Source organism: Lissotriton helveticus, chromosome 9 (genome assembly GCF_964261635.1).
Source record: "Lissotriton helveticus chromosome 9, aLisHel1.1, whole genome shotgun sequence".
Taxonomy (NCBI): Eukaryota; Metazoa; Chordata; class Amphibia; order Caudata; family Salamandridae; genus Lissotriton; species Lissotriton helveticus.
In genome coordinates this window covers 265,982,197-266,008,589 of record NC_136070.1, presented here as the reverse complement: position 1 = coordinate 266,008,589, position 26,393 = coordinate 265,982,197, and the positions used below count along the sequence as shown (strand labels likewise).

The 26,393-nt window shown below is 39.9% G+C and overlaps 1 protein-coding gene across 5 annotated transcripts in view; it reads right to left on the bottom strand.

The window, feature by feature from the left end:
• LRRC74A (leucine rich repeat containing 74A) overlaps positions 1-26,393 on the bottom strand; it is a 216,479-nt gene that overhangs the window by 136,383 nt on the left and 53,703 nt on the right. For all 5 annotated transcript variants that reach the window (XR_013600915.1, XM_078659944.1, XM_078659946.1 and 2 more), the window contains exon 8: positions 16,312-16,393. Coding sequence is in view for 4 of the 5 variants with exons in the window: in XM_078659944.1 (XP_078516070.1) it covers positions 16,312-16,393 (82 nt within the window). In the remaining variant the exon portion in view is untranslated. The remainder of the gene's footprint in view (positions 1-16,311; positions 16,394-26,393) is intronic.

The following is a 26,393-nucleotide window of genomic DNA, read 5'->3' as shown; positions in this document are numbered from 1 at the left end:
CCCGAAACTCTGGCGCGCCTATAAAGGCCAAAAATGGCCCGCGCAGCCGAGTTCTGGACCACCTGGAGCCGTTGCAGAAGGTAGTCCGGCAGGCCAAGATACAGGACGTTGGAATAGTCCAATCTTGAGCCGATTAAGGCCTGCACCGTCAACTTCCTGTGATCTACTGATAGTAAAGGAAAGAACTTACGCAGCATCCTAAGCAGGCCAAAGCAAGTTCCCGAGAGACCAAGAATCTGAGATCTTAACGCCAGGCCGTTATCCATCTTAATTCCCAGATTCTTAGCCAACTGGGACGAATGTGCTGGAGGAAACATGTTAACCGGCCACCATTCCTGCCAGTCCGGATCGTGAAGGCAGCCGAAGAAGAGTACCTCAGATTTGTCTGAGTTGCATTTGAGGCTGTTCAGCTGGAACCATAATAACCTTAATAACAATAATAATAATACAAAAATAATGCTAATATTAATATTATTGTTGTTGTTATTATTATTAGTTCCCTAGTACGTGCTGAACAGCAAGAACTGAATAATGGATGTCTACCATTACATGACGTCATAAATGTTGGTACTGTTTGGTGCCATTGGCTAGTTTTGTAATCCATTTTGGTGTATTTCCTTTTTTTAAAACAGATCTTTCCTAGTTAGGGTTTTTCAACGCGGAATAAAGTTACACGGAAGTAACATAACATTCAGATAAGTAGGAGGCCCTTGAAGCAATGTCCCAAGAAAGAATACAAATAAAGGGTGTAGATGAAGTGGCTGCCTCGAATAAATATCTACGGCGCCTTAAAACTGAGTGGCCGAAAAAACAGGGTAGGGCTGTTGGGTAAACACCAGTGTCTAAGAATGCAGATTTTGGCCGTGGCGAATGCTACTGACAAACACCTTGTTTTGTGGCTGGGATATCCCATGCTATCTGCATGGCAAGTCTAGCCTGACCAATATACCTCCAGACTTAGACAAGTCCACGTGACATGTAGGAGGTCACAATCAGGGTGCAGGCACCTCCAACAAGTGGTGTCTCCGATCAGGTATGTCAACCTTAGTCTGACAGGGGACTGGTACCAATTCTGAAGTGTTTTAAAGAAGTTAAATTTAAGTCTCTTCTCTCTTAGGCCAGATTTATAAGACTCAAGAAGTGTCGACAGTTCCATCTCTGAGTAATCATATTGTTACTATTGTCTGCCATGCATAGCTTCATCTCTAAAAGTTTAGAACGGTAAATGGTCAAAGTATAGACAAACCAAAATATCGGATCCAAAATATAGAATGGACAAAATATCGCATGGACAGAATATAGACATCAAAAATATTGTTTTGAAGGTAAGTAATGTAATATTGAATTTAAAAATATAGACAGTCAAAATATCGAAGTACATAATATAGTTTATTAAAAATATCGAATTTTTAGTAATATCGAGTTTTTTAAAGTGTTTTTTATGTTAGTATATGTGTGAAAAATGTATATCTTTTTGTAATTTATTTTAAGTAATTAATTGTATGTTATTTAATTATTGCGTACTTTAATTCTGTAGCGGGTTGTGGGTTTATAGGGGAATAGGGTGGGAAGTAATTTAATTATAATTAATTAAATATGTTAATTAATTGGTATTTATTTAGAATAAATTGTTAACTAATTTTTAATTGGTAATTAATTAATTCTTAATTGATAATTATTTTTTATTAATTGATTAATTGATAATTATGTGAATTACATTAATTTATTTTCTGTAGCGGGTTGTGGGTTTATAGGGGAAAAGGGTGGGAAGTAATTTAATTATAATTAATTAAATATGTTAATTAATTAATTGGTATTTATTTTGATTAAATTGTTAATTAATTTTTAATTGGTAATTAATTCTTAAATGATTATTTTTTATTAATTGATAATTATGTGAATAATAATTTATTTTCTGTGGCGGGTTGTAGGTTTATAGGGGAATAGGGTGGGAAGGAATTTAATTATAAATAATTAAATATGTTAATTAATTTATTGGTATTTATTTTGAACAAATTGTTAATTATTTTTTAATTGATAAATAATTAATTCTTAATTGATAATTAATTTGTATTAATTGATTAATTGATAATTATGTGAATTATATTAATTTATTGTCACTAGAGTGGGAATAGTAAAATGTACCCCTATGCTATCCAACGCTTTCCCTACTGTTGCACTCTCTGGAGTAGGAATAGTAATTTTTACTCCTACGCTATCCAACGCTTTCCCTACTGTTGCACTCTCTGGAGTGGGAATAGTAATTTTTACCCCTACGCTATCCAACATTTTCCCTACTGTTGCACTCTCTGGAGTGGGAATAGTAATTTTTACCCCTGCGCTATGCAACGCTTTCCCTACTGTTGCACTCTCTGGAGTGGGAATAGTAATTTTTACTCCTACGCTATCCAACGCTTTCCCTACCGTTGCACTCTCTGAGGTGGAATTAGTAATTTTTACCCCTACGCTATCCAACGCTTTCCCTACTGTTGCACTCTCTGGAATGGGAATAGTAATTTTTACCCCTACGCTATCCAACGCTTTCCATACTGTTGCACTCTTTGGAGTGGGAATAGTAATTTTTACCCATACGCTATCCAACGTTTTCCCTACTGTTGCACTCTCTGGAGTGGGAATAGTAATTTTTACCCCTACGCTATCCAACGCTTTCCCTACTGTTGCACTCTTTGGAGTGGGAATAGTAATTTTTACCCCTATGCTATCCAACGCTTTCCCTACTGTTGCACTTCCAGGAGTGGGAATAGGCGTTTTTACACCTCCGCTATCCTACGGTAATAATATTGTGTATTTATAATTAATATTATGTTAATATATATAAATGTTTTAACAGATATGATTGTATATTTTTTTATATTAGTTAAATTAGTTATTTAATAATTTTAAGGTAATTTAAGTATTTTTAAGTATATTGTAGCTATTTATTTTTTATATTTTTTTAATTTTACATTAATTTTAAGAAATTCGATATTTTTATAATGTATATATATATATATAAACGATATTTTGGGGTCGATATTTTGGTACTTACGTGTTTGTAGATAGGAATTCGATATTTTGTCTGTCGATATTTTTGAATCTATATTTTGGGTAGTCTATATTTTGTCCCTTGATATTTAGTCAGTGATCCGTTTAGAACATGTGTGAGCCATTATAGTTCCATATAGGCCAGATACTACATAACAGCCCCATCTCACCAAACTGTCCCGTATAGGGATATGGGTAGATCCTGCGAGGGGGAGACGGGATTCATGAAATTACATATCCATTGAGAAATCTGGGTATATATCCAGATTAATGCATCATGTAACATAGGGAAAGGCTGAATGGCTCCAGGTGTTGGCGTTCCATCCAGGGCGATTATGCCCTTCCTCTCCCATTCTTTCCATCTGATGCCTTTCCACCTAATCGAACTGCAGATTTCCACTACAGCGGCACCTCTTCCTGGATCAAGAATTGATTTTTAGCTTCTTATGTAAAGTGATCATATCATGATAGCTGTTTGGATAGTCGGAATGTCAGTATTTTTGTAACTTTAGACATATGCCAAGCCAGAGGCTTTGTAGTGTAGCTCCTATTTTCCCAATAGGCTCTGCGCATTGGAATAGTACCTACAGCAGTAAAGGCCTAGACCAGACGTTAACTAGGTCTACTACTGTCGATACTAGACTTAATTTTTGGGTTTGCCAGCTAAGCTCAGAGTTCGCTAGAAACTTTCTCGAATGTTCAAGGAAGGATTAACTCCCCTGATTAGACAAGAAGGGATTTAGTTTCTGACAACCATAGAACATGACAACTTTGCTCTCCCCTAATCAAGAGTCAATCTCAAGAGTCGTGTGAGCACAAGGCAATTATTTTACTCAGTCAGTACGTGCATTCTTAGTCTCATCAGAATGTAGAGAAAAGGAAGAGACGGGCGTGTTCAATAAAAAGGTGTTATTTATTGATCAGTCTCTTTTCTCGTACAAGAGAAATGGATCGATATTATTGCAATACTTATAGTTAAGTAAAGTGCATACATTAAAAGCAATAGTATAAAATAATACTGTAAAAACATTGATATGGTTTCTGAGCCATATGATGTTTTAAAATGATTAAAATATATTTACATACACATATACATTTGACTAAACGTACTCAACTGGTGTTTCTAAATACGCCTACCCCGTGTACCTGACCTAAGTCTAATGCGTGGGCGGGAATAGAAAGTTACAGTTTAAGTTAAGTTTGTTTTTGCCAAGTGAATAACTAAAGAATTCTCTAGGAGGGGTTATTCAGTTCTGTACCTGGAATTTAGGATGGATGAGGAATGGTATCTCTTTCTCTGCTCTCGATATTCCAGGCTGCCTGCGAGGGCTACCCGGAAGCGCCGGTGCTGGGTCTCTCGGCTTGAGATAGCAGCGCGTCTCTCAGCGCGTCAGGAAGGCGGGGCTGCTGCCAGCGGGGTCTGCTTCTGCTCTCGGCTTCGGCAAGTATGGCTGCTCCGTCTTGTCACCACGCGTGTGTTTGCATAGGGCAAGGTCGGCAATATTTATACCTTAAAGGTGCCGAGATTGACGTAAGGATGGACATAGGTACGTCAATAAAGATGTCATACGACTTGCTCGTTAGCACATTCTTTTGCAAAAGTTCTCTGTGAAATCAAAACAATGGCCGCACGGATTATCCAGGTTGTCATAGGTTTGATTTGTTATGAGAACGTCGTATGCCTTATCAGGGGCTGGAGGAATGTCGCTTGTCTAATTAGATCTCAAGCGTTATGACCTAATCAGATAACACGTTCCTGTGCCGTAGTGTGACTGCGTCAGATAACGGTATCTGCATCATGGGGGCTTTCTTGCCTCATGGGCTGACTGTTAGTTAACTAGCTAGTTAGTTTAACCAGAATAGGGTCAGGAATAGGGGGATCGATTCAGAACCTATAGAAATACACGACACCCACTCCACGCTAACTATGGTCATATCTACTAATCTATGCATAGTATAACATAGTACAACATACTAAAGAGTATAGTGTATACCTTACCACCCCAAAATACATAAATGCATTTCGAAATTTTCAAATATACTGAAATTGCAGTCATATATATTGTATGCACTTAAGCTATGAATTAAATGCAAAAGTAAACACGCATTTTATGCATTATTGCTTGTTGGTATATGAGAAATACACATGAAATGGCTCTTAATATGGCTATACAGAAAGAAAAGTCGAAACCATTTCATCACATAATATATTTTGTGAACATACCAGCGGGCAGCTAAAGTCTATAAAGTATCTAAAAATAGAAATCTTAGTTCTCTAGGAATAGTTTCTTACTTTAAGCAGAAGATCAGTGTCCCGGGGAAAAAATATATAGAAAAATATTTTAAGGGCTTGCTGAAAAAAGTTGCTGTCCGTGAACTGGATTGTAATTGTTCATGTGACTTTATTTTTAAAGTTGAAGGCCGAATTCAGGGAACGCCGTGTGCGAGTTTACTCAAAAGTCTCTATTTCTGTTCTGGAGAGAACATCATATCATTCAGGCTTTCGAAAAAACTGTCAACAGCTTCATGGGAAAGTTCCTCTAAGTCGGAAATAGGGGTAACCATGCATTCGTGCGCATGATTGTCTCCATTGACATTCTGATTTGCATTGCTGACAGAAGGTCGTACCTGTTCGATGTTGCTTTCATCTTGAACTTCACTACCCTTCAATCGTAGTGGTGAAGATTCCAGGAATGCCGTCATCAGAATTGGCAGCCTTTGAGGGCAGCACAGTGCGTGAACCTTGGTAGGAACCAACAGTGTATCTGCATCCACTGGCGCATCCGATTGTAGCGTCAGACAGGTGTCTAACACGCATTCTTCTCCGCATAGCAGACACCTTAGTACAGGTAAAACACACCTTTGCCACATTGGTCGAAATGATAGAAACCAAGTCATGTTTAGGTCTCTAAGCCGGGAGAGTCCCAGGATTTTTGATATCCGGTCCCGGTATCCAATGGCTAGGATCGTATCTTCCATTGTCGCGAGAGTTTGATCTGTGACATGGGTTGCCATAACGAAAAATAAGGACTAGGAATAGGATTCCTGCAATTAGTCCCAGGATCAGGGGAAGTCCGCCAAAAATCGAATGGACGAAATCTGGAAAAATACCCAGTATGGCTTTGAATGGTGTTAATGCCATAGAAAATACTGTCTTAAATACCTTTGAGACCCCAGTGGTATCAGAAATATTTAAGATTTCGCTCAGGATTTCCGCGAAATGTACGGGGGAATTAGTTGATAATAATGTATGTATCTCTGCAGTCGTCCTTGCGACTTGTAGATCATACGTTTCTTTTGATGACGTGAGCCTTGTAGGCGTCTGAAGAAGCACTGTTTTCATTCTGCTTAAAGTATCTATTCGAATAGAAGTAATTTTCAAACTGGGCCATGCCCTCGCCTCCCTGTCTGGAAAGGAGCTGGGGAACAAAGAACGTCCACAGCACTTGACCTTCGCCGTCGTAGTTACTAGATAAGGAGTCCCGGGCATAAGACTACAACATCTGCGGTCTACAATAAGAATGTAACTCCCATTATAGAGTCTTTGAAAGAATGGTTCTATTTCAGTTGCAGGTGCGCCTTGCTGGTGACATGAAAGGTTGTATGAATTCCCTTCACAGGCTCCGTGCAAACTAATACCGTTACACAGAAGCGTGCCGCTTAGTGACATCGCACAATTGTTGCCACTAAGAAACACTTTCTGTCCTTTATTACTGACACATGCATGTGAATAGGGCAGGTTCCAAGTTGTTTTAAGGTACCCCTTTCCCAATTTCTCGTACATGCCAGCCTGTATATATTTTTGGCAGTATTGAAACCTGAAGGTTGAGATTGGAATATTTATGATTCCGTGGATTATCCATTCACTGACAGGTCGTTCTGACATTGTCATTGGTAATCTTTCAAGTTTTTCAATGCTCAAGATTGTATAATCAGCACCCTTCTGCGCCATACCGATTTGTCTATCAGTAAGGTTAAAGATTTGGAATAGTGACGTTGTGTTGATTAAACGCCAAGGCACATAGCCTGAACGCAGATTTTGTAACGTCCAGCCAAGCTGTACAATGGAACGCAATTGTGACTGACCATGTTGTAATAACAGTAAGTCTTGCGATAATATATCGATTGCTGAAGACACAATGCTGTCCAATGAAAAAATTCTGGAGGACAGAGTCATTAACCCATTGTCCACTACAGATAGTGATTTTTCCAAATTAATACGGTCAATTTCCCGTATTCTTTCTGCTGTCTCAATTTGAGTAACCTTCCAGGCCTCATTGTATGCTGCATATACAGAGGCTGCTATGAAACGCTTTTGACGCTGTTTGCGTGGTCCCATTATGAAATCACGCAAGTCAGCACCATCAGTAAGTAAAGTTAGGTGTTGCTTAATTTCAGGCAGTGTGGAAGTCTGTAGCCATTGAAGGCATAATTTGCCCACACTGTAGGTTGTTATTATCCCTGGGTGATGTCTTTGGGGATATCTAGGGTCTGGCCTGGTCATTTTGAAACCCTGTGTTTTATTCAGGAATCTATCTTGACAGTGATTTGTATCTGTGGGCCAGATTAACCATTGTTTCCAATCAGGATGTGTTCTGTTTTGGTTAAGTATATGGTTTATGTCTATTTCTTCATCTGTATCAGAGTTATTGCTAAACATTGTTGGCTTTGGAATAGACGGGTTATTTAAATCTTTGATTTTGGCTAAGCCAAGACAGGTGGTTTGTTGAACAGTGTCATTTAAAAATATCATTTGTTCTGGGATCATGCAGGCTCTAAACAAAGCTTCTAAACCCTGTACTTGCCATTCTTTTGTACCCCAAACACTTTTCAAATCAACATTTTTGTCCCAATAATCAAATCCAAAAGTATTCATATTTTCAAAGAATGAATCTGAATATATCAATTTTGTGTTGGTTATCATGGTTTTCATCCCTGTCTTGTTTGACAATTTGTAATAAAATGTTTCAGCATTAGTTATGTTAAAACCTGAAAAATATGAATATTTGTCATAAACGGTTCTAGAGCTCCCTTTTGGAGGTGTAGCACAATGTTCCCATTGATTATAATTTAAAACATTTCTAGGTTGTGCCGATTTATGCAAGAAATGGTTACCATAATGGTTATAGCAATACATACTATCATAATTTGTAGAACCTTGCAAATAATCATGTTTTGTAAATTTAGCAGACATTACTAAGTCAGACATCATATTGTTTATACTTTCAAAGTCCCAATCATCAGCAAATGAGTTTGGTTTTGCAAAGTCACTCAAGGAGATCTTGATTTGGTGTGGATATTTCAGGATCTCGACCGGACCATAAATTTCATAGTCAGTGTTGTCCCAGGCTACCCCACCAGGTATTGGAATTGCTGTGAAGTTGGCTGAAGAAAGTTCTGAAGAAAGTTCTCTTTTCTCGATGTGTGAAGATGTGTGTGGTTTGAGGACCAAGTTGATGTTCTGACTTGCTGTGTCCATTTTAGCATATTTTCCCTCAATGAAGCGTCCCAAAGTAAATACCATGATGAGCCAAAGTATGAGGATAAATGCACCAAAACCCACCCAAAATTCAATCCATGGAGAAACCAGATATGTTTCTTTCAGTTGTTTCAAAAGTTCCTTCGCTTTGTCTTTAAAGGATTTTGATGATGGCTGTGTCTTTGATTCACTGAAGCCGTCAGAGGAATCATCGAAGTTGATGAAGTAACCGGATGCAGTTCTGTCAATTGTTCCAATTGGTTCAGGATTTTTGTTTTTTGCATTTTCACTGGGTACTTCAGTATAGATTGGTGTGTCTCTGCTAAATGTTTTTATTTGGGTTTTCAGAGGTCTTAGTTCTATTGCATTGTTGCATAGTCCTTGTTGTTCTTCTGTAGGCGTTTCGAATGTGATGAGCCTCTTTGATAGGACCTCTGTACTGGTAGCAAACCTTGGTGTTCTGCTACTTATTGGGAGTCCACTTGGCCTACTGTTTGTTATCGGCCACATGTTGTGGTTTTACCAGGTCGATGGATACAACTCGGTTCTCCTTTTTTCCAGCAAGTGGCGGTAGTACAACTGATCTTGTCCCGTTGACAGACAAGACAGGAACTGCTTTTCTGTAAGAAGGCCCAAATTCCTTCTTTACCGCGATCTTTTCCCTGACTAGATCCCCGACTTTTGGAATCCAGACAGGTCTTGCTGGGACAGGTGGTGATTCTTCAGTGGTTGTTGGCTGTTGTTTCAATTGTATGTTGCTCAGGTCTTTTCTTGTTTTGTTTAAGTCCTGCAAAATAGCCAAACAGTCTTTGACATCAAAGGTTTTTTCTATTACCACTGAAGTCTGACTATCAAGGTCAGAGATCAACATCCTAGTTCCGAATAATAATTCGTACGGACTGAATCCCTTCAGAGAATTTCTTGGCAATTTATTTAGACTACGTTGGACACTTATTAGATGTTTGACCCACCCAGCTCCCGAACCTAATGTCCTTTCCATTATAGATTGCTTTCTGCCTTGGTTTTTTCTTTACACCATCCCATACCCTCAGGAAGGAAGTGAGAAGATTCCCGCTGGGCTGTGCTCATTTGGCCATTCTTTCCCCCCCCAGGCTGGATTGCCTGAGTGAAAAAAAAAATGGTCGAACGTAGCATGCTCTTAGCGTATATGCCATTTAGACTCGCAAATCTTGTATAACAGTCCGGACGTCAGCCGAGTGCTGTGGATCTACATTATAAGTGGAACTAGCCTGTGCATGTTAATCGCAAGCCATTCTTTTTGCTGGTAATATTATCTGCCTTGATTCGACGAGGTATTAAACTGCTTCTCTCCCCTCTGCGATCTCTGTTGCAGTTTGGGCAGTTTTTTACAAACATGGTGTAGTGCAGGCTCATGCCTGGCCACCAGTACCGTGATTGTAATTCTTCCAGAGAATCTTTTAATTTAAGGTGTCTGAGACCCTCGCCCATGTGTGCGTCTGCGATTAACAAGTGTCTCCTGTCCATGTTTGGAATCACTCTATCCCCCACTCCAGGGATTCGAGCAAAAGGGACGGAGTTTGCATCGATTATGTATGTATAATTGAGTGGATAGTTGATCGGTAACGCTGAGCAGTCGCCTTTTGATGACGTTTTCACCGCCAGCAATGTTTCACCGTCAATGTATTTTAATGTACGCTTTTTTCGATCTACGGGAGCCAGTTTAGTGGCTGCCGCTGCGGCTGCTTCAGCCAATGAATTCCCTACAACGTGAACGCCATCACGCTGATGACTCAGTGAGTGAGTCACGTGAGTCCTTGGTAGTTCTTTTTTCAAAAGAGCTACTTGTTCCCAGAGCAGTCTCTGCTTTATTGGTGCATCTGTGTCATCTTTATAACCGTTCTGAATCCATGTCTGCAAATCGCTGTTATATGATTTGACGCAGTAATATGAATCTGACACTATAAGTGTCGGGAATTCGCGATCCGCATTATCTAGCGCCATTTTCAAAGCTATTATTTCAGTTTGTAGTTCTGAATTAGTTTCTACTGAGTGTGATTTTGTTAATAGAGGTTTTAGTTTACCTCCGCGCCACACTTCTTTTGTAATCTCACATGTGGGATTGTATGCATGTTCTCCCCAAACGGAGGGTTGAGCATGTCCGTCTGTATAGATTACACAGGCGTAATGTCGTAGAGGCAGAATGTCGATTGGCAGAGGATACGTCTTTTCATATTTTAGATTTTTTAATTCTTCTAGTTCTGGATCAAAGTAGTAGTATACTTTGTCCGTTGTGATTGAATTCACCCATTGTATCCATTCCGGACTCAATGTTGTTGTTGGTAAATTACACGGTGTTGTTAGTGCCTCAAAGGCTGATTCTGCTGTTCTGACTGTGATATGTCTACCGTCAGCTATGTCTTTTTCTCTAGCTATTGCGGTTTGAACTGCACGAATGATTTTTCCTGTATTACTGAATTTCTGTTCAGCTTCTGTGTACAAGTGTGATTTGAATGCAATTGGTACCTTTTCTCCCTCATTAGAGGTCAGGTATGTGAATCCGCATCTCCCTGGGATGACTCGGATCACAAGATTGCGTGTGTTATCACGTGTTTCTAATTTTGTTTTAATTAGCATGTCTGTTTGTAAGGATCTCAAAATTTCTGTGTGTGTTTGAGTCCAACTGGATCTTTTAAAGTCTGGTTTAATTAGATCGTAAAGGGGTTTCACCCTCTCTGCGTAATTTGCAATGTATGTTCTTCCGAAATTTAGGAAGCCTAAAATTGATTGTAGGTTTTTTAGTGTTTTAGGAGCTTGGATAACGGCACATTTCTCTAGGAAATTGTCTGCCAGGCTTTTACCTTCACTTGATAGCTCATATCCTAAGAATAGGACTGTCAGATGGGCAATTCTGGACTTTTTGAAGTTGAATTTGTAACCCTCTGCAGCGAACCCAAGTATTATGGTGTTCACCCTTTTCAAGTGAGTCTCCAAGTCATCATCTGTTAAGTAAATGTCATCGACATAAGATAATGCTTCATCATCATATAGTTGTAGTAATTCTGTTACTCTCGCTGAGAATACCCCTGGGCTGTTCTTGTACCCCTGGGCTAACCGACAGAATTGTTTTTGAGTGCCATTTACTGAGAATGCAGTTAAAGATCTGCTCTCTGGTGCTATGTTTTGACAAAATAATCCATTGGAGATGTCCAAGGTTGTTTTGTATTTTTTGCGCACTATGTTATTCATTAGTGCAGCACTGTGTGAGTTTTGCACTGCAAAGGTTTTGCAACATGTGTTAAGGTGTCGGTAATCCAAAACTAGACGGTACGAATTGTCTGGTTTGGAGACCGGAAACAAAGGATTGTTCATTTGTGAGGTGCAAGTTTCAATCACCCCCTGGTATTCTAGCTGATCTAGTATTTCATTTACTTGTTTTTTAGCTTCTTGCTTAATTGGGTACTGCCTTTGTGCAGTAGGTTTTGATTTTAACTGGATTTTGTGAGGAGGAGAATCCTCATCCCATCCTACATGATTTTTATATAAAGCAGGTGCTAAGGCTACTGCCCACTTTCTAGCAAGTGTGTATTTTTTATGAATCGGTATTTGATTCGAGAAGGCAGGCATAATTACTTCTTTGCCATGAGGGCACTCCCTGACAAACTCTGGTGGCCAGTCTTTTTCAGCTAGAAGGATGTCATAGCCTTTGGATAGGTTATCCCAAAATAGTCCCCTTATTTTCCTAGTCTTATCTCCCTCTATACGTAATGTTATCTCGTATATTTTGTGGGGCTTGCTAACTCTGGTATCTGCAGTTTCCACTTGAAGGTATTCATTCGTGTCCACTGTCTCCAGATGATTCATAAGGACTTTGCGAGCTATGCTCACCTCTGCTGCGCTGTCTAGCATTGTCTGAGCCCACTCTCCGTTTTTCAGTTGTGTCCTCAGTATTCTCGGCATTTTTAACTACCTTGATACTGGCTACCTTCTTTTTTGGAAATTGTGATTTCTTTTTAAGTTGAGCAGGTTCCTTGTCTTTGGACTTGGCGTGCTCTTCTGATCGTCCTCTTCTTTCCGATTTCTGCGAGGAATTCTGAAAAGATTGAGAGGGACGTGTATCAATGTCTTGATATCTATCAGGTTTTTTAATATTATCCCTATTTCTAAGGTTATATCTATTCCCAGAGGGTTCACTCTGGGGTGATCTTTGTCTCGGGTTTGGAGATTTCTCTCTTCGCCTAGGAGACCTTCCTCTGGACTGGAATTTCTTTTCTTTAGGATTGGATTGTTTGTTTCCATCCCAGTTCTTTTTTGGTGAATTATTATTATTGTTAAAAAACATTTTTTCTGGACTTGTAGTCAGTTGCGGTTTTACTGGTATTCCACCTAGACTATCTCTGCCTAGTTCTTCATAGGATTTTTCTATGATTCTGGCAATTTCAGCTGGTTGGTCTGCTATATCTGTCTCTTTTAACCTCTGGCGGATCGCCACGTTTGCTGCTTCACCTTTTATGTTGGCTAGTAATATAGCCGAGACCTGCTTGAAGTCTTTTAGTAATTTCATACCAAGAGTTAAAGCAGGTTCTGGACCGTATTCATCTTGAATTTGTTTTAGCACATCTGGTATCACCGAAATGGATGGGACACCGTGCGTTTTTGTGTAGATGGAAGCAAAGACTGTACCCCAAGTGTCACAGTCCTCAATGTGTGGTGCGATTCCCATTGGGAGACATATAGTCAGAATCCTGTGTTTTTCTAATGGGGTGGTGTCAGGAAACACCGCCTCTATTTGGGTGATTTTCTGTGCCAACCAGAATGGTATTTGTTCCCGTTTAGCTGGAACTTTACCTAGGCAGGATTGGATGTTCTGTGGTGTAATTTTATTTGTGTTCCCCTGGTGAGGGGTCAGCTGTGGTAGTTTAATCGCTGGCTGAATTGTTGAAGTCCGCATTACATACTGAACTAATTGTCTGTGAATTTTTAGTAGTTGTTTTAGCTGTATTAACAGCTCTGCTGCAGGCATTCTTTCGATGTCTGGATGTGGTGTGTATCCGGCTAGGACCGGCCACGTTGCTCCTGGTCTACCTAAAGGACCGAGCCTTGTAATGTGATTGTTATGTTTTAGGGCGCCATCAAATAAGAGCAAATGCTCTTGGAATTTGAGTGGTACTTCCACCTCCTCGAAAGGAGTGTACATTTCAGGAGGTTCCTCTACTTTGTAATAGTGGAAGTACTTTGTTACAGCATTCGCTGCTGGAAAATGTATCCATGTATAGTATACCTCTGTCTGCCGATATTCGTGTGCCTCAATTACGAATATGACTGTGCCACCTCTAGGTGTCAGTCCATTTTCTATAAGTTTTAAGGTTATAGATCTCCTTTTGGCGACCTGGATGAGTATTATATCCGGGTCTGCTGTTTGCATGGTAGCATCAGCATCTGCTATTTCAGTGGCTAATCTAATTGCCTCTCTTTCATCATCACTCTCTGCCATTTTACAGACAGGATGGTATTATGTTTGTTTGCAGATCAGGTTTCTTTATGGAAACAGAGATTAGATGCACAATATTCTGGAACTGTTTTATCCTTCAACGTTGACTAGACCAAGAACCATACATAGGAGTTTCCCCCTGCGAGGTTTTGGAGGATATAATAACCTTTCACCCACTCCAGACGTCTTTGGAGTATTTGGGAAAAGGGGTCTGAGTGAGAAAGCACGACTGAGTTACTCTAAATGTCTTACGTTAGTTTTATCGCCCTTTCCAAACGCGTTGGGCGCCAAGTAGTGTAGCTCCTATTTTCCCAATAGGCTCTGCGCATTGGAATAGTACCTACAGCAGTAAAGGCCTAGACCAGACGTTAACTAGGTCTACTACTGTCGATACTAGACTTAATTTTTGGGTTTGCCAGCTAAGCTCAGAGTTCGCTAGAAACTTTCTCGAATGTTCAAGGAAGGATTAACTCCCCTGATTAGACAAGAAGGGATTTAGTTTCTGACAACCATAGAACATGACAACTTTGCTCTCCCCTAATCAAGAGTCAATCTCAAGAGTCGTGTGAGCACAAGGCAATTATTTTACTCAGTCAGTACGTGCATTCTTAGTCTCATCAGAATGTAGAGAAAAGGAAGAGACGGGCGTGTTCAATAAAAAGGTGTTATTTATTGATCAGTCTCTTTTCTCGTACAAGAGAAATGGATCGATATTATTGCAATACTTATAGTTAAGTAAAGTGCATACATTAAAAGCAATAGTATAAAATAATACTGTAAAAACATTGATATGGTTTCTGAGCCATATGATGTTTTAAAATGATTAAAATATATTTACATACACATATACATTTGACTAAACGTACTCAACTGGTGTTTCTAAATACGCCTACCCCGTGTACCTGACCTAAGTCTAATGCGTGGGCGGGAATAGAAAGTTACAGTTTAAGTTAAGTTTGTTTTTGCCAAGTGAATAACTAAAGAATTCTCTAGGAGGGGTTATTCAGTTCTGTACCTGGAATTTAGGATGGATGAGGAATGGTATCTCTTTCTCTGCTCTCGATATTCCAGGCTGCCTGCGAGGGCTACCCGGAAGCGCCGGTGCTGGGTCTCTCGGCTTGAGATAGCAGCGCGTCTCTCAGCGCGTCAGGAAGGCGGGGCTGCTGCCAGCGGGGTCTGCTTCTGCTCTCGGCTTCGGCAAGTATGGCTGCTCCGTCTTGTCACCACGCGTGTGTTTGCATAGGGCAAGGTCGGCAATATTTATACCTTAAAGGTGCCGAGATTGACGTAAGGATGGACATAGGTACGTCAATAAAGATGTCATACGACTTGCTCGTTAGCACATTCTTTTGCAAAAGTTCTCTGTGAAATCAAAACAATGGCCGCACGGATTATCCAGGTTGTCATAGGTTTGATTTGTTATGAGAACGTCGTATGCCTTATCAGGGGCTGGAGGAATGTCGCTTGTCTAATTAGATCTCAAGCGTTATGACCTAATCAGATAACACGTTCCTGTGCCGTAGTGTGACTGCGTCAGATAACGGTATCTGCATCATGGGGGCTTTCTTGCCTCATGGGCTGACTGTTAGTTAACTAGCTAGTTAGTTTAACCAGAATAGGGTCAGGAATAGGGGGATCGATTCAGAACCTATAGAAATACACGACAGCTTCACCTATATGACTCTTCTCCAGGTCGACCCATGTGGGGGGTAGTGAGCTTGAGGGAGGAATTCGACAAACTACGAGAGCCGGTGTGCTCAATTGTACGATTTTTTGGTGTATTTTCAATAAAGAACTCTTCGAAAAACATTGTATGTAGACATTCATGGGACACACAAACCTTATCATGAGCAATATTCACTTTTAAATGTTTTACTGTTGATTTTCATACTTTATCATTGAAATTTAAAAAAAACTTCTAAGCGTCAGTCCAAACAAACTATGAGTGTCTCTTCTTATGGATTCCAAAATAGATTCAAATTATTAAATAAAATAGGGGCCGAGTCGAACTGATCTGTACCAATTAAGAATCGAATTATGCATTTTTAAGCTTATTGTGAAGCCCACATCAAGTCATTCAAGGAGAGGGTCAACTCATCTGAGGTATCATTTTCATAATCCTAACCATGATTCGCTCTTCATCAATAAGATTCAAATTCAGCAAAATTAATTGTTAACCCGCTGTCCCAAATTAGCCAAATATTCTTAGACTCTAGTAACATTACATTATAGATTTTTGTGACTTTCAATTCCATAATAATATCAAACATTATTATGATATTATGTGACATTACAAAGAAGAAAAATACTCTTTTACCCAGCATTTGCCCCATGTACACTCCACCGCTCTCACAGAAGGCGTTGTGGCTGAGGTCTAGTTGCTGCAACTTGAAATTGACCTACAGAGTAAAAAAATGGAGAAACTCAGACCAATCACAGGAGGACCAAAAAAATTAATAATGGTATTGCACTATTTTATACAAATCATTTATCTAGCACATGCTACAATGGAATCTATATTTTAAAAATTGAAGGCTGTGTCAGTCCTACATAAATTTGACATGCTGGCTCATGAGTTAGTGTTGATAATCTCTAATAGTTTTGAGATGCTGGTTGACTGATTAACCATTTCCGCAATCTGACTGCTCTCATCACCTTTAGGGTTGGTATAGAGTCACTCACATGCAAGAGGGAAGGCACCTGTCCTCCAGTAATATACCAAATTTGTTTAGTGGGCATATCAGCTCTGTAAAACAGTATTTTGTATAATTGAAGCCTGGACTTGCAAATATGAGTTGATTTTGCTCAGGAAACTTCTGCTGTAATCTATATGGGATGTGTTAAAATGTTGCAAGGCCAGCTCAGCAATCACCCCTTCCTTGCAAAGCCTGTAACACTGTAACATTAAAGTAATATGAGCACCTGCACCCTCATTTATACTTGACTGCACATGTGGTCTTTTTCCACCTGGTGCACGCTCATGTGGAGATGATTCCACATGAGCACACAATGATTTTCTGTATATTTTAAGAAAATGGCATCTAAACTAGAAGATGCTGTTTTCTCTTGTTTATTGCTCCACACATTGGTGCGTTGAGTTGACGGATAATCACACAACCTGTGCTGCTGGAAGTTAGCATGGATGTGCGATATGTTTCTTTTTGCTTTTCTTGGCGAACAGAAGGAGCCTTTTTTGGGTCTCACCTGTAACACTGCGTGTACTACGTGCGCTGTCACTTGCGCGAGATTTTGTACACAGTGACGGACTTGCAGCCCACCCATTTCTTAGCATTTGTTGGCTTCATTGGCACTCTTATTTGCTGTCTTCTAATTGGCCAGTGCGTGCCCACTTCAGCTTAATTGCTGCTCTCCCATTGATTGCGCTGAAATTGAGGCACTACTTTTATTCCGCCTTCTTCCTTGTAGTCCTTGTTGAACCTCTTGCCATTTGTAGCTATGACTACCACACGCACTTCAAATAAGTCATATTCTTCTTTGAAATGGATATTTATTGTGACAGCCGATGTTATCTGCTTCTAATCTATTTTCACGAAGGCAATGACGTGCACAATAGTTTCCTTTATGTGACAGGATGTTTTGAAAAGTGCCAATTTTTTTTCTTCTTCACACATGGGGAGATTAACTTATTTGTTCAGAATCACAGCGGTATTGTGCCAAGCCCTAACAAGCACTGTTAGAATCAGCAGTCTCTCTGTCAATACCTTTTGTTCACGATGTACAGCATGGCCATCGCCATTTTTGGCAATGATTTGTTGTCATGATGTATATCAGGGTGACAAAAAATATCAATAGGGAAATGGACTCTGATGCATCCAGCGCTAGCACACTTTAAAAAAAAAAAAAGCGGATTAGCCTTGGCTGCATCATAGTGCTTTTTTTAAATTAGTTTTACCCACACTGCAAAGCATCTGTGCTGTTGGCTTCAAAACATTGCCAAAGCTAACATCTTTCATATGCAAGACCTATTGGTTTTGCCAATGCTTGTTTTAAGCAGTGTCGCCGTGTCTGCAGGGCAGTATGAGAGATGGGCGCAGTCAGCAGCCTTTTCTAAGTCGGTTGACCCCTGCGAAGTCTAACCTGAATGTGGTGCAACTCTCCTCTCCCTCCCCGGGGAACAAAGACAGCGCCTCCTCGTGACAGTAGTGTTTCTGCACTGCCCATTAGAGCAGATGAAAGGCTGGGCCTGATGAAAAGGGTGTCTGTGTGCTGTGGTTCACCTCTCCCAAGATATATCCCGGGTGATCTACATTGACGCTCTGGGTAAGGGCTGCTTGTGGGGCGAGCTGGAGCCAGCTCGGTTTCACACCCTCTCAGATCTGTCTGCATAGGAAGAATAAACAAACACCACTCACTGCCCTGTATTTATTTGCATGCTGATAACTATTAACAACCTTCAGAGCAGCTGCCTGTGATGGTGAAGCATTCTTCAAGAAAAAATTGCTGACCATACAAAAATTATACTGACTCCGTATTTAGAGTAACAAATCAACTTTAGTTAAAGATTTGTTTGGTATTGTTTATTTATACCTTTTACTTCATTTGTTTTCGAATTAGAAAATAGTTTAGACAAAAAGACATACCTTATACATACAATTATTGAAAAAAAGAGGGGATGAAAAAGAAGAACAAACTTCAAATGACTGTACTAAATCACAAGAACATTTACAAAAACATAAATCCATATCTATATACAATTGCACAACTCTTTGTGTACCAACACAAATACTCATTTACATTTGGTTTTCAAATTCCAAACATCAAGAAAAATCAAAGAAAAATCAGATGGAGAAAAGATAAATCAATATCATGCACAGTGTAGGTAAGGCTGAAATGCTTAATCAAAAACTTTCAGTCATTCAGGGAACAAATTAATCCCAGATCTTTAAACGGTGTTTGTCTCCATTAGGCCGACGCGTTTCGAACTCGCTAATTTAATTTGCGTGTTCTCATCAGGGCTTTTTGAATTTTCCTGCAGGTTTGTGTCCAAAAAATAAATAAAAAACGAACATTTGTGTCACTTCCTCTAAAATAGTAAATAGCCTCATTTTGTAGCTCCATATATACATTAAGAGCAAGGGATTTACCTTACTGGTGTAGTCGCAGTTAGCTGGGGTTCAAATGATTTTATGACATTACCGCCGTGTTGTCTAGAAGAGGAAAGGCCTCATCAATACAATGTTCCATTAGAGCGGGTTATCTGATGCCAAAATAATGTGCACCCCTACCTTAAATCTTGTCTGTGAGTTCCCTTCTTAAGGTCCAAGCTCGATCGACATTCAATGTGATTTAATGTGAGATTCCCAAATGCCCAGGGTTCCCGTTTGTGAGCCTAGAAGAATTAGTAAAGGAGAGCTCAAACTTCTCCTCATTTTATAATACAAAAATGATGCCATTCTTAACTGCTGGTAATATGTACCTTTAACTCCGGGGCTTAGTGGAAAAAATCCTCGCTGCTTCAGGCGGCGTCAAACTGAGACGACTCGGTACAGATTAGAGCGGTCCCGGTGCTGAAACACAGATGAGCGCTCGGTTATTCGCTGCTTGCCATCTGTGACTCAATTCAAATTCATTTGTTTAGGCAAAATTTAGTTAATTGAAAACTTACTTAGTAGGATTAACCAATATATCCCATGTGAATTCAAATCATCAGCATTAAATTAAACAAAAAATATAAATATAACACATGAAACACAAAGGACGAACACAAAGGTGTAATGAAAAAGAAATTTATCAAATTCAATGGTCAAAGCTATAATATACAGGTAGGGTTCATTCAAGAATGTTTAGGTTTTAGAGGTACAGAGACAAATTAATTGAAACAAAGACTCAACAAAACCTAAATACACCTATCTAAAATCAATATGAAATAAAGCAAGATATAGATGAGGTGAAAGTCGACGTTTCGGTCTCTTAGAAGCTACTTGAGGAGACCATCTTCAGGACAGAAGTCATATATATACTGTATAAAAAGACCAGCGTAATCTGAAAATAGAAATATTTACAGTTACAGATCATATTGACTATGTACAAATTAGTAACACCTTTGTGAACAGACAATTCAACACTAACTCAAGACAAACCTATCACAAACATAAACACATGCATATTGCATAAAATACATTGTACAAATATTATTTCAAACCATTTGGACAAAGCCCACAGTTGTAGTTCTGTCACATCCTTAGGACAAATTCCATTTATATAGGGGAAATTTGTAATCAATCAGAAATTGACAAGTCTTCCTATTTACTGAGAGGGTTATGTTTCAACATTTTTTTACACGCAATTTGGCATATGCAATCCAAGCATCTACATAAAGGACATTATCACAGTTATTGTCTCACTGGTATCTTACATCCAACACTGTAACCCACTAAGTATTGGCATATCTATAGGTGAAAAATTACTCAGGGGCCATAGAGTGAATCAATGCGTCAGCCTTAGATAAAAGATATCTTGATTTACCTCATTTAATTTAAGAACGCTTTCTCTTGGAAGAGAGGCGCCTTGCGCAGGGAAGACGGTTGGAATTATACTGCTCCTAAAGAAACAAAGATAGCGAGGTTCACAATCATCTGTGTCAACTACTTATCATGTTTACTTAAGTTTTGGTCCCACAGGCAATTAGTAGCCTACTCCAAGTTAAAGACAGACAATTCAATTCGTCAGAAGTTATCAGTACTCGCGACTTTTTAAAGTCGCGAGTACTGATAACTTCTGACGAATTGAATTGTCTGTCTTTAACTTGGAGTAGGCTACTAATTGCCTGTGGGACCAAAACTTAAGTAAACATGATAAGTAGTTGACACAGATGATTGTGAACCTCGCTATCTTTGTTTCTTTAGGAGCAGTATAATTCCAACCGTCTTCCCTGCGCAAGGCGCCTCTCTTCCAAGAGAAAGCGTTCTTAAATTAAATGAGGTAAATCAAGATATCTTTTATCTAAGGCTGACGCATTGATTCACTCTATGGCCCCTGAGTAATTTTTCACCTATAGATATGCCAATACTTAGTGGGTTACAGTGTTGGATGTAAGATACCAGTGAGACAATAACTGTGATAATGTCCTTTATGTAGATGCTTGGATTGCATATGCCAAATTGCGTGTAAAAAAATGTTGAAACATAACCCTCTCAGTAAATAGGAAGACTTGTCAATTTCTGATTGATTACAAATTTCCCCTATATAAATGGAATTTGTCCTAAGGATGTGACAGAACTACAACTGTGGGCTTTGTCCAAATGGTTTGAAATAATATTTGTACAATGTATTTTATGCAATATGCATGTGTTTATGTTTGTGATAGGTTTGTCTTGAGTTAGTGTTGAATTGTCTGTTCACAAAGGTGTTACTAATTTGTACATAGTCAATATGATCTGTAACTGTAAATATTTCTATTTTCAGATTACGCTGGTCTTTTTATACAGTATATATATGACTTCTGTCCTGAAGATGGTCTCCTCAAGTAGCTTCTAAGAGACCGAAACGTCGACTTTCACCTCATCTATATCTTGCTTTATTTCATATTGATTTTAGATAGGTGTATTTAGGTTTTGTTGAGTCTTTGTTTCAATTAATTTGTCTCTGTACCTCTAAAACCTAAACATTCTTGAATGAACCCTACCTGTATATTATAGCTTTGACCATTGAATTTGATAAATTTCTTTTTCATTACACCTTTGTGTTCGTCCTTTGTGTTTCATGTGTTATATTTATATTTTTTGTTTAATTTAATGCTGATGATTTGAATTCACATGGGATATATTGGTTAATCCTACTAAGTAAGTTTTCAATTAACTAAATTTTGCCTAAACAAATTCCCTTGAGAGCACATTTACCCTCTTATCTAATTACCCAAGCCCTCAAGGGTTGATTGGGTTGCTCACTGTTTGTTTATCAATTCAAATTCAGCGCGACCGGGGGAGAGGTCACTTACCCGTTCTCTTCGGTTTTAGGCTGTGATTCCAACTCCTAGCGACCTCGCATCAAAGCGCCATGTTAGAAAAGAGGCGGTGATATCTTATCAGCTCACATGACATTAGGGAATTGTGGGATATGTAGTCCCCTGAAACACATATACTCGTAATACTTTGTGTGAAATGCCTATTTAGCTCTGAATCCTATTTTTGCGTGGTTCTTACAGCCTAGATATCTCAGACATGGAATTTAGCCCAGTCTAGAAGCTATTAAATCTCAGTATCAGGTAGGCTTCCTTTTTCAGAAGGACATCATCAACATCTTGTACTCGTTTATTATACCCAATTGTGTACAAAACAGTCCATCTAAAGTCCATTTCTGAATGGCCTTGTTCAATAAAATGTTGGACCATGGGAGCAGATACAACTTTATTTTTGATGCGTGATCTGTGTTGTGTAACACGGGTATTAATTTGCAGGTTCGTTTTGCCTATGTACAATTTATTGCAACTGCACGTGATTGCATAAACCACATTTTTGGTTATGCAGTTGCTAAAATTCTCATTCTTCCATCTTATGTTCCTGTGTAGGAATTCACTGCCCTCAATTGTTGAGTCACAGGACACGCAGTTCCCACATCTGTGGTGGCCCGTGATCTGTTTTAGACCCCATGCTGATAGTAAGTCATGTTTAGGTTTCTCTATCTTTACATCAGCACGGACAATTTGTTGGCCTATGCTTCTGTTTTTTTTAAAAGCAAAAATAGGTTTGGGAAATGGGCATTCAAGTTCTTCCAACAAATGCCAATTTTTAAGAATGGTTTGCCGTATCTGATGGGCATTGGGGCCAAATGTTGTGACGCAAACCAACTTGTCTAGTTCCTGTTTGATTTTCCGCTCGAAAAGGCACTCACATGGAGTGTAGCGTGCCCTTTTACAGGCGTGCTTCAACAATTTTTTGGGGTATCCTCTGGTGATCATTTCTTCACAAAATTTTGGGGAGTGCAAATCATAATCTTTCATATCAGAGCAGTTCCGCCTGATGCGGAGTAGCTGCCCGTACGGCAGATTAGTCCTCAAATTTCTAGGATGGGCGCTCTGATGATGAAGAATGGTATTTCTGTCCGTCTCTTTTCTAAAAAGAGACGACTTCAGGCATCCGTCACTACATCTAATTTCGACATCTAGAAATGTCATTTTTGCGTTGCTCTGCTCAAGTGAAAATTTGATGTCCTGGTGCTTATTATTCAGCCACTGATGGAATTCTATCAATTCGGTGTGGCTCCCCTGCCACAGGAGCCACACGTCATCAATATATCTGAGCCACTGTTTTATGTGCTTCTTGTAGGGATTATTATTCTCAACAAACTTGTTCTCGTATTCTGCCATAAACAATATAGCCATCTCCGGCGCATAGGGACAACCCATGGCTGTCCCCTTGGTTTGTAAAAAGAATTCGTCATTGAAACGAAAATAATTTTTCTTGAGTGTCAGTTCAGCGAGAATTGTATGTATAAGGTATGTCTTTTTGTCTAAACTATTTTCTAATTCAAAAACAAATGAAGTAAAAGGTATAAATAAACAATACCAAACAAATCTTTAACTAAAGTTGATTTGTTACTCTAAATACGGAGTCAGTATAATTTTTGTATGGTCAGCAATTTTTTCTTGAAGAATTTATATAGGGTCCAGCTGTCCTTACTCCCTAGGACCTATCTCCTTGTATATAAATGTGATGGTGAAGCAGGCATCTGTTCCCCTGAGCTCTGTGAAACAGAAACAATATACTAAGGTGCAAAGATCAGAATATCGCACTGCAGCCGCTAGTATGGCCTTGCTGTGCTGGTGTAGTTGGGCACCCTGATCTCAAGGATACCACAGCTGACGTCACCAGCAGTATTATGAAAGTGATTTATGTGGTGTCTTTAGAGCATTTGCTGTGTTGTATAAACTGTTAGAGTGGTGGATGATGTGGTGTTACTGCCAGAGGTGCCGACTTTGGAACTGGGCAACCGGTGTCTAGTCCCGGCGTCGGCTCACCATCCTGTGATTTTGGGCAAATCATTTATCGCCCCATGCCAAAAAATGAACGTGGCTTTGTGTAATGCAATCTGGTCACAGAGGTATGGTGCTGGAAGTATTTTCAGAGTGGGGGGTGCTGCCATCAACGTTGCATCACTGAAGTCACAAAGATTGTGAAAAATCCTAGCGTCACACAAAGCACAAGTGTAGCAAATGCGTAAAGCAGGGATGGTGTGCAGCTGGTGGTCCTTTTGGAGCACACTCTTTCAAATAAATTACTAAAGCATGGTGTGGTAGCTACTGTCATTTGCACATTTTCCATTGAAATGGCACTCAATTTGCACAATTTGCACATGTATACAGTTTTCCTAATAAAACTGTAAAGCGCACAAACAATAGTGTGGGGGTTCAGCAAATATTTCATTTGTGCATCATCAAGTGAATTGATGTGTTTTATTCCTATTAAAATCTTTGTTTCCATCACACTTCAAAATGACAAACGAATGTGCTTCATTTAGGCATGCCTAACTGCTGATATATTCTGAAATATTTGTACAGTTCATTTACAGGTATTTAGATTTTGATGCCTGTTAGAAAAAAATAACTTAGTACAGCCTTTACTTTTAAACACACAGGAAGATTGTCACTATTGACTTTACAAAATTCTCTCACTTTGCAGTCAGAGAAAGAAAAGTAAACACCAATCTTCATGTTAAAAGAATACGCAGTTGTTTGTCAAATAGCCTGACATTTGACCTATGTCTTTAAAGCACTGCAGATGTGACACGATAAAAGCAAAATGTAAAGGCACTTTATTGCTCATTTACCTTCTGAACTCCAGTATAGTTTTTTTGGGGGGTGGGGGACCTGCAGCGCCCTAGCACCCCAACTTCCAGCGCTTATGGAAGTAGCCCCTGAATTACTCTCTCCTCACTGGATATTCAGCTTTCTTCGAATGGATTGTTTCACCCCTGACTGCGTTTATGTGACGCATCTGTCGCATCAGCGGGACCCGGTTCATGAACTAGGTTGCGGCGGAAGAGCGTGGAGGCAAACGGTCCCCATGCAGGAAACCCCCGTGTGACCAGATCCATGTATCCTGACACACGAAAAGCTAAAATACTTTTCTCGTCGGATCTGTAAGTAACCTGATCCACCACACTCACAGCACACTTTAGGGTGTGCGCTGATATAAACACTACAGTGGCCCCCTAATCTTTTTTGGCCACTCACATCACCTATTGAAGAAAGCCTCACGACTGTCGTAGAAGAACTAGTTGACCTACACTTCATAAGGGATATAGAGGCACATTTTTACCTCACGCATATCCCGCCTATGTTTTTACTTATGCCATAGGACCCTTCTATTAAAACTTTTACAAGGGCATTTCCTATAGGCATTTTTAGCATATAATCTGACTTCACATAGCACTTCACTTCACACAATATCCCGCTCCGCTGCAAACAGTCGTCGAAGCACAGCTGGATTGCACTCGGCAATCCAGCTGGACCCCGATGATGAAGCATGCCACCTACCAGGTAGGTGGGTGAGGGGTTTCATAAAACAACGACCTGTTGTCAGCGTCCAGCTACTAGGTGACAGGGGAACAACCCTGACCTACACCTGCTAAAGGACTTGTCCACGTTGTTTTCTATACATTATTGGTGACAGGGACAAGTACTAAGGTCAGTTCCTCGCTCTCCTGTTGTTACATTGCATCTGTCACATAGTCATCACATTTTTCCTTAATGAACCACCAGCTCAAAGGTGGAAGTATGAACAAGCATTGAAAATGCAATAGGTCTCGCAATAGAAGAGTTTGACATTTTTCGTTTTGCAAATGGATGAGTGGCGTTGCGTGGATGAGTGGCGTTGCGTGTGTGAGTGGCGTTGCGTGTGTGAGTGGCGTTGCGTGTGTGAGTGGCGTTGCGTGACTGAGTGGCGTTGCGTGTGTGTGTGGCGTTGCGTGGCTGAGTGGCGTTGCGTGGCTGAGTGGCGTTGCGTGGCTGAGTGGCGTTGCATTGGCATAGCCAATAGGTCTCGCTTTTGGGATCTTATAAGTATTTAGCTATGCAGCACAATATCCTTGGTGCAACAACATTAACTGTTGCATGGTTAAACACTTATAAGGTCCCAAAGGCGAGACCTATTGGCTATGCTAATGCGTATTGTGTTTAACAGCCCGTGTGTATTTATCTGTGTGCTGGGGAGTGCACGAGTATGTCTGTATGACTGTCTCTGTGTGGGTGCGTGCCTGCGACTGTGTCTGTGTATGTTAGCTTGCATGCCTGAGCTCGTGTTTAAGGGTATGTGCTCACGGATGATTTGAAAGCCTGTGAAGGTACACGGCCCAGGGGTTGGCAAAGCCTGAAGCTGGGTGCTATGGAGTGCTTTTGAACTCTGAGGCGTTTGCTACTGTATGCCCAGCAAAACAACTTCC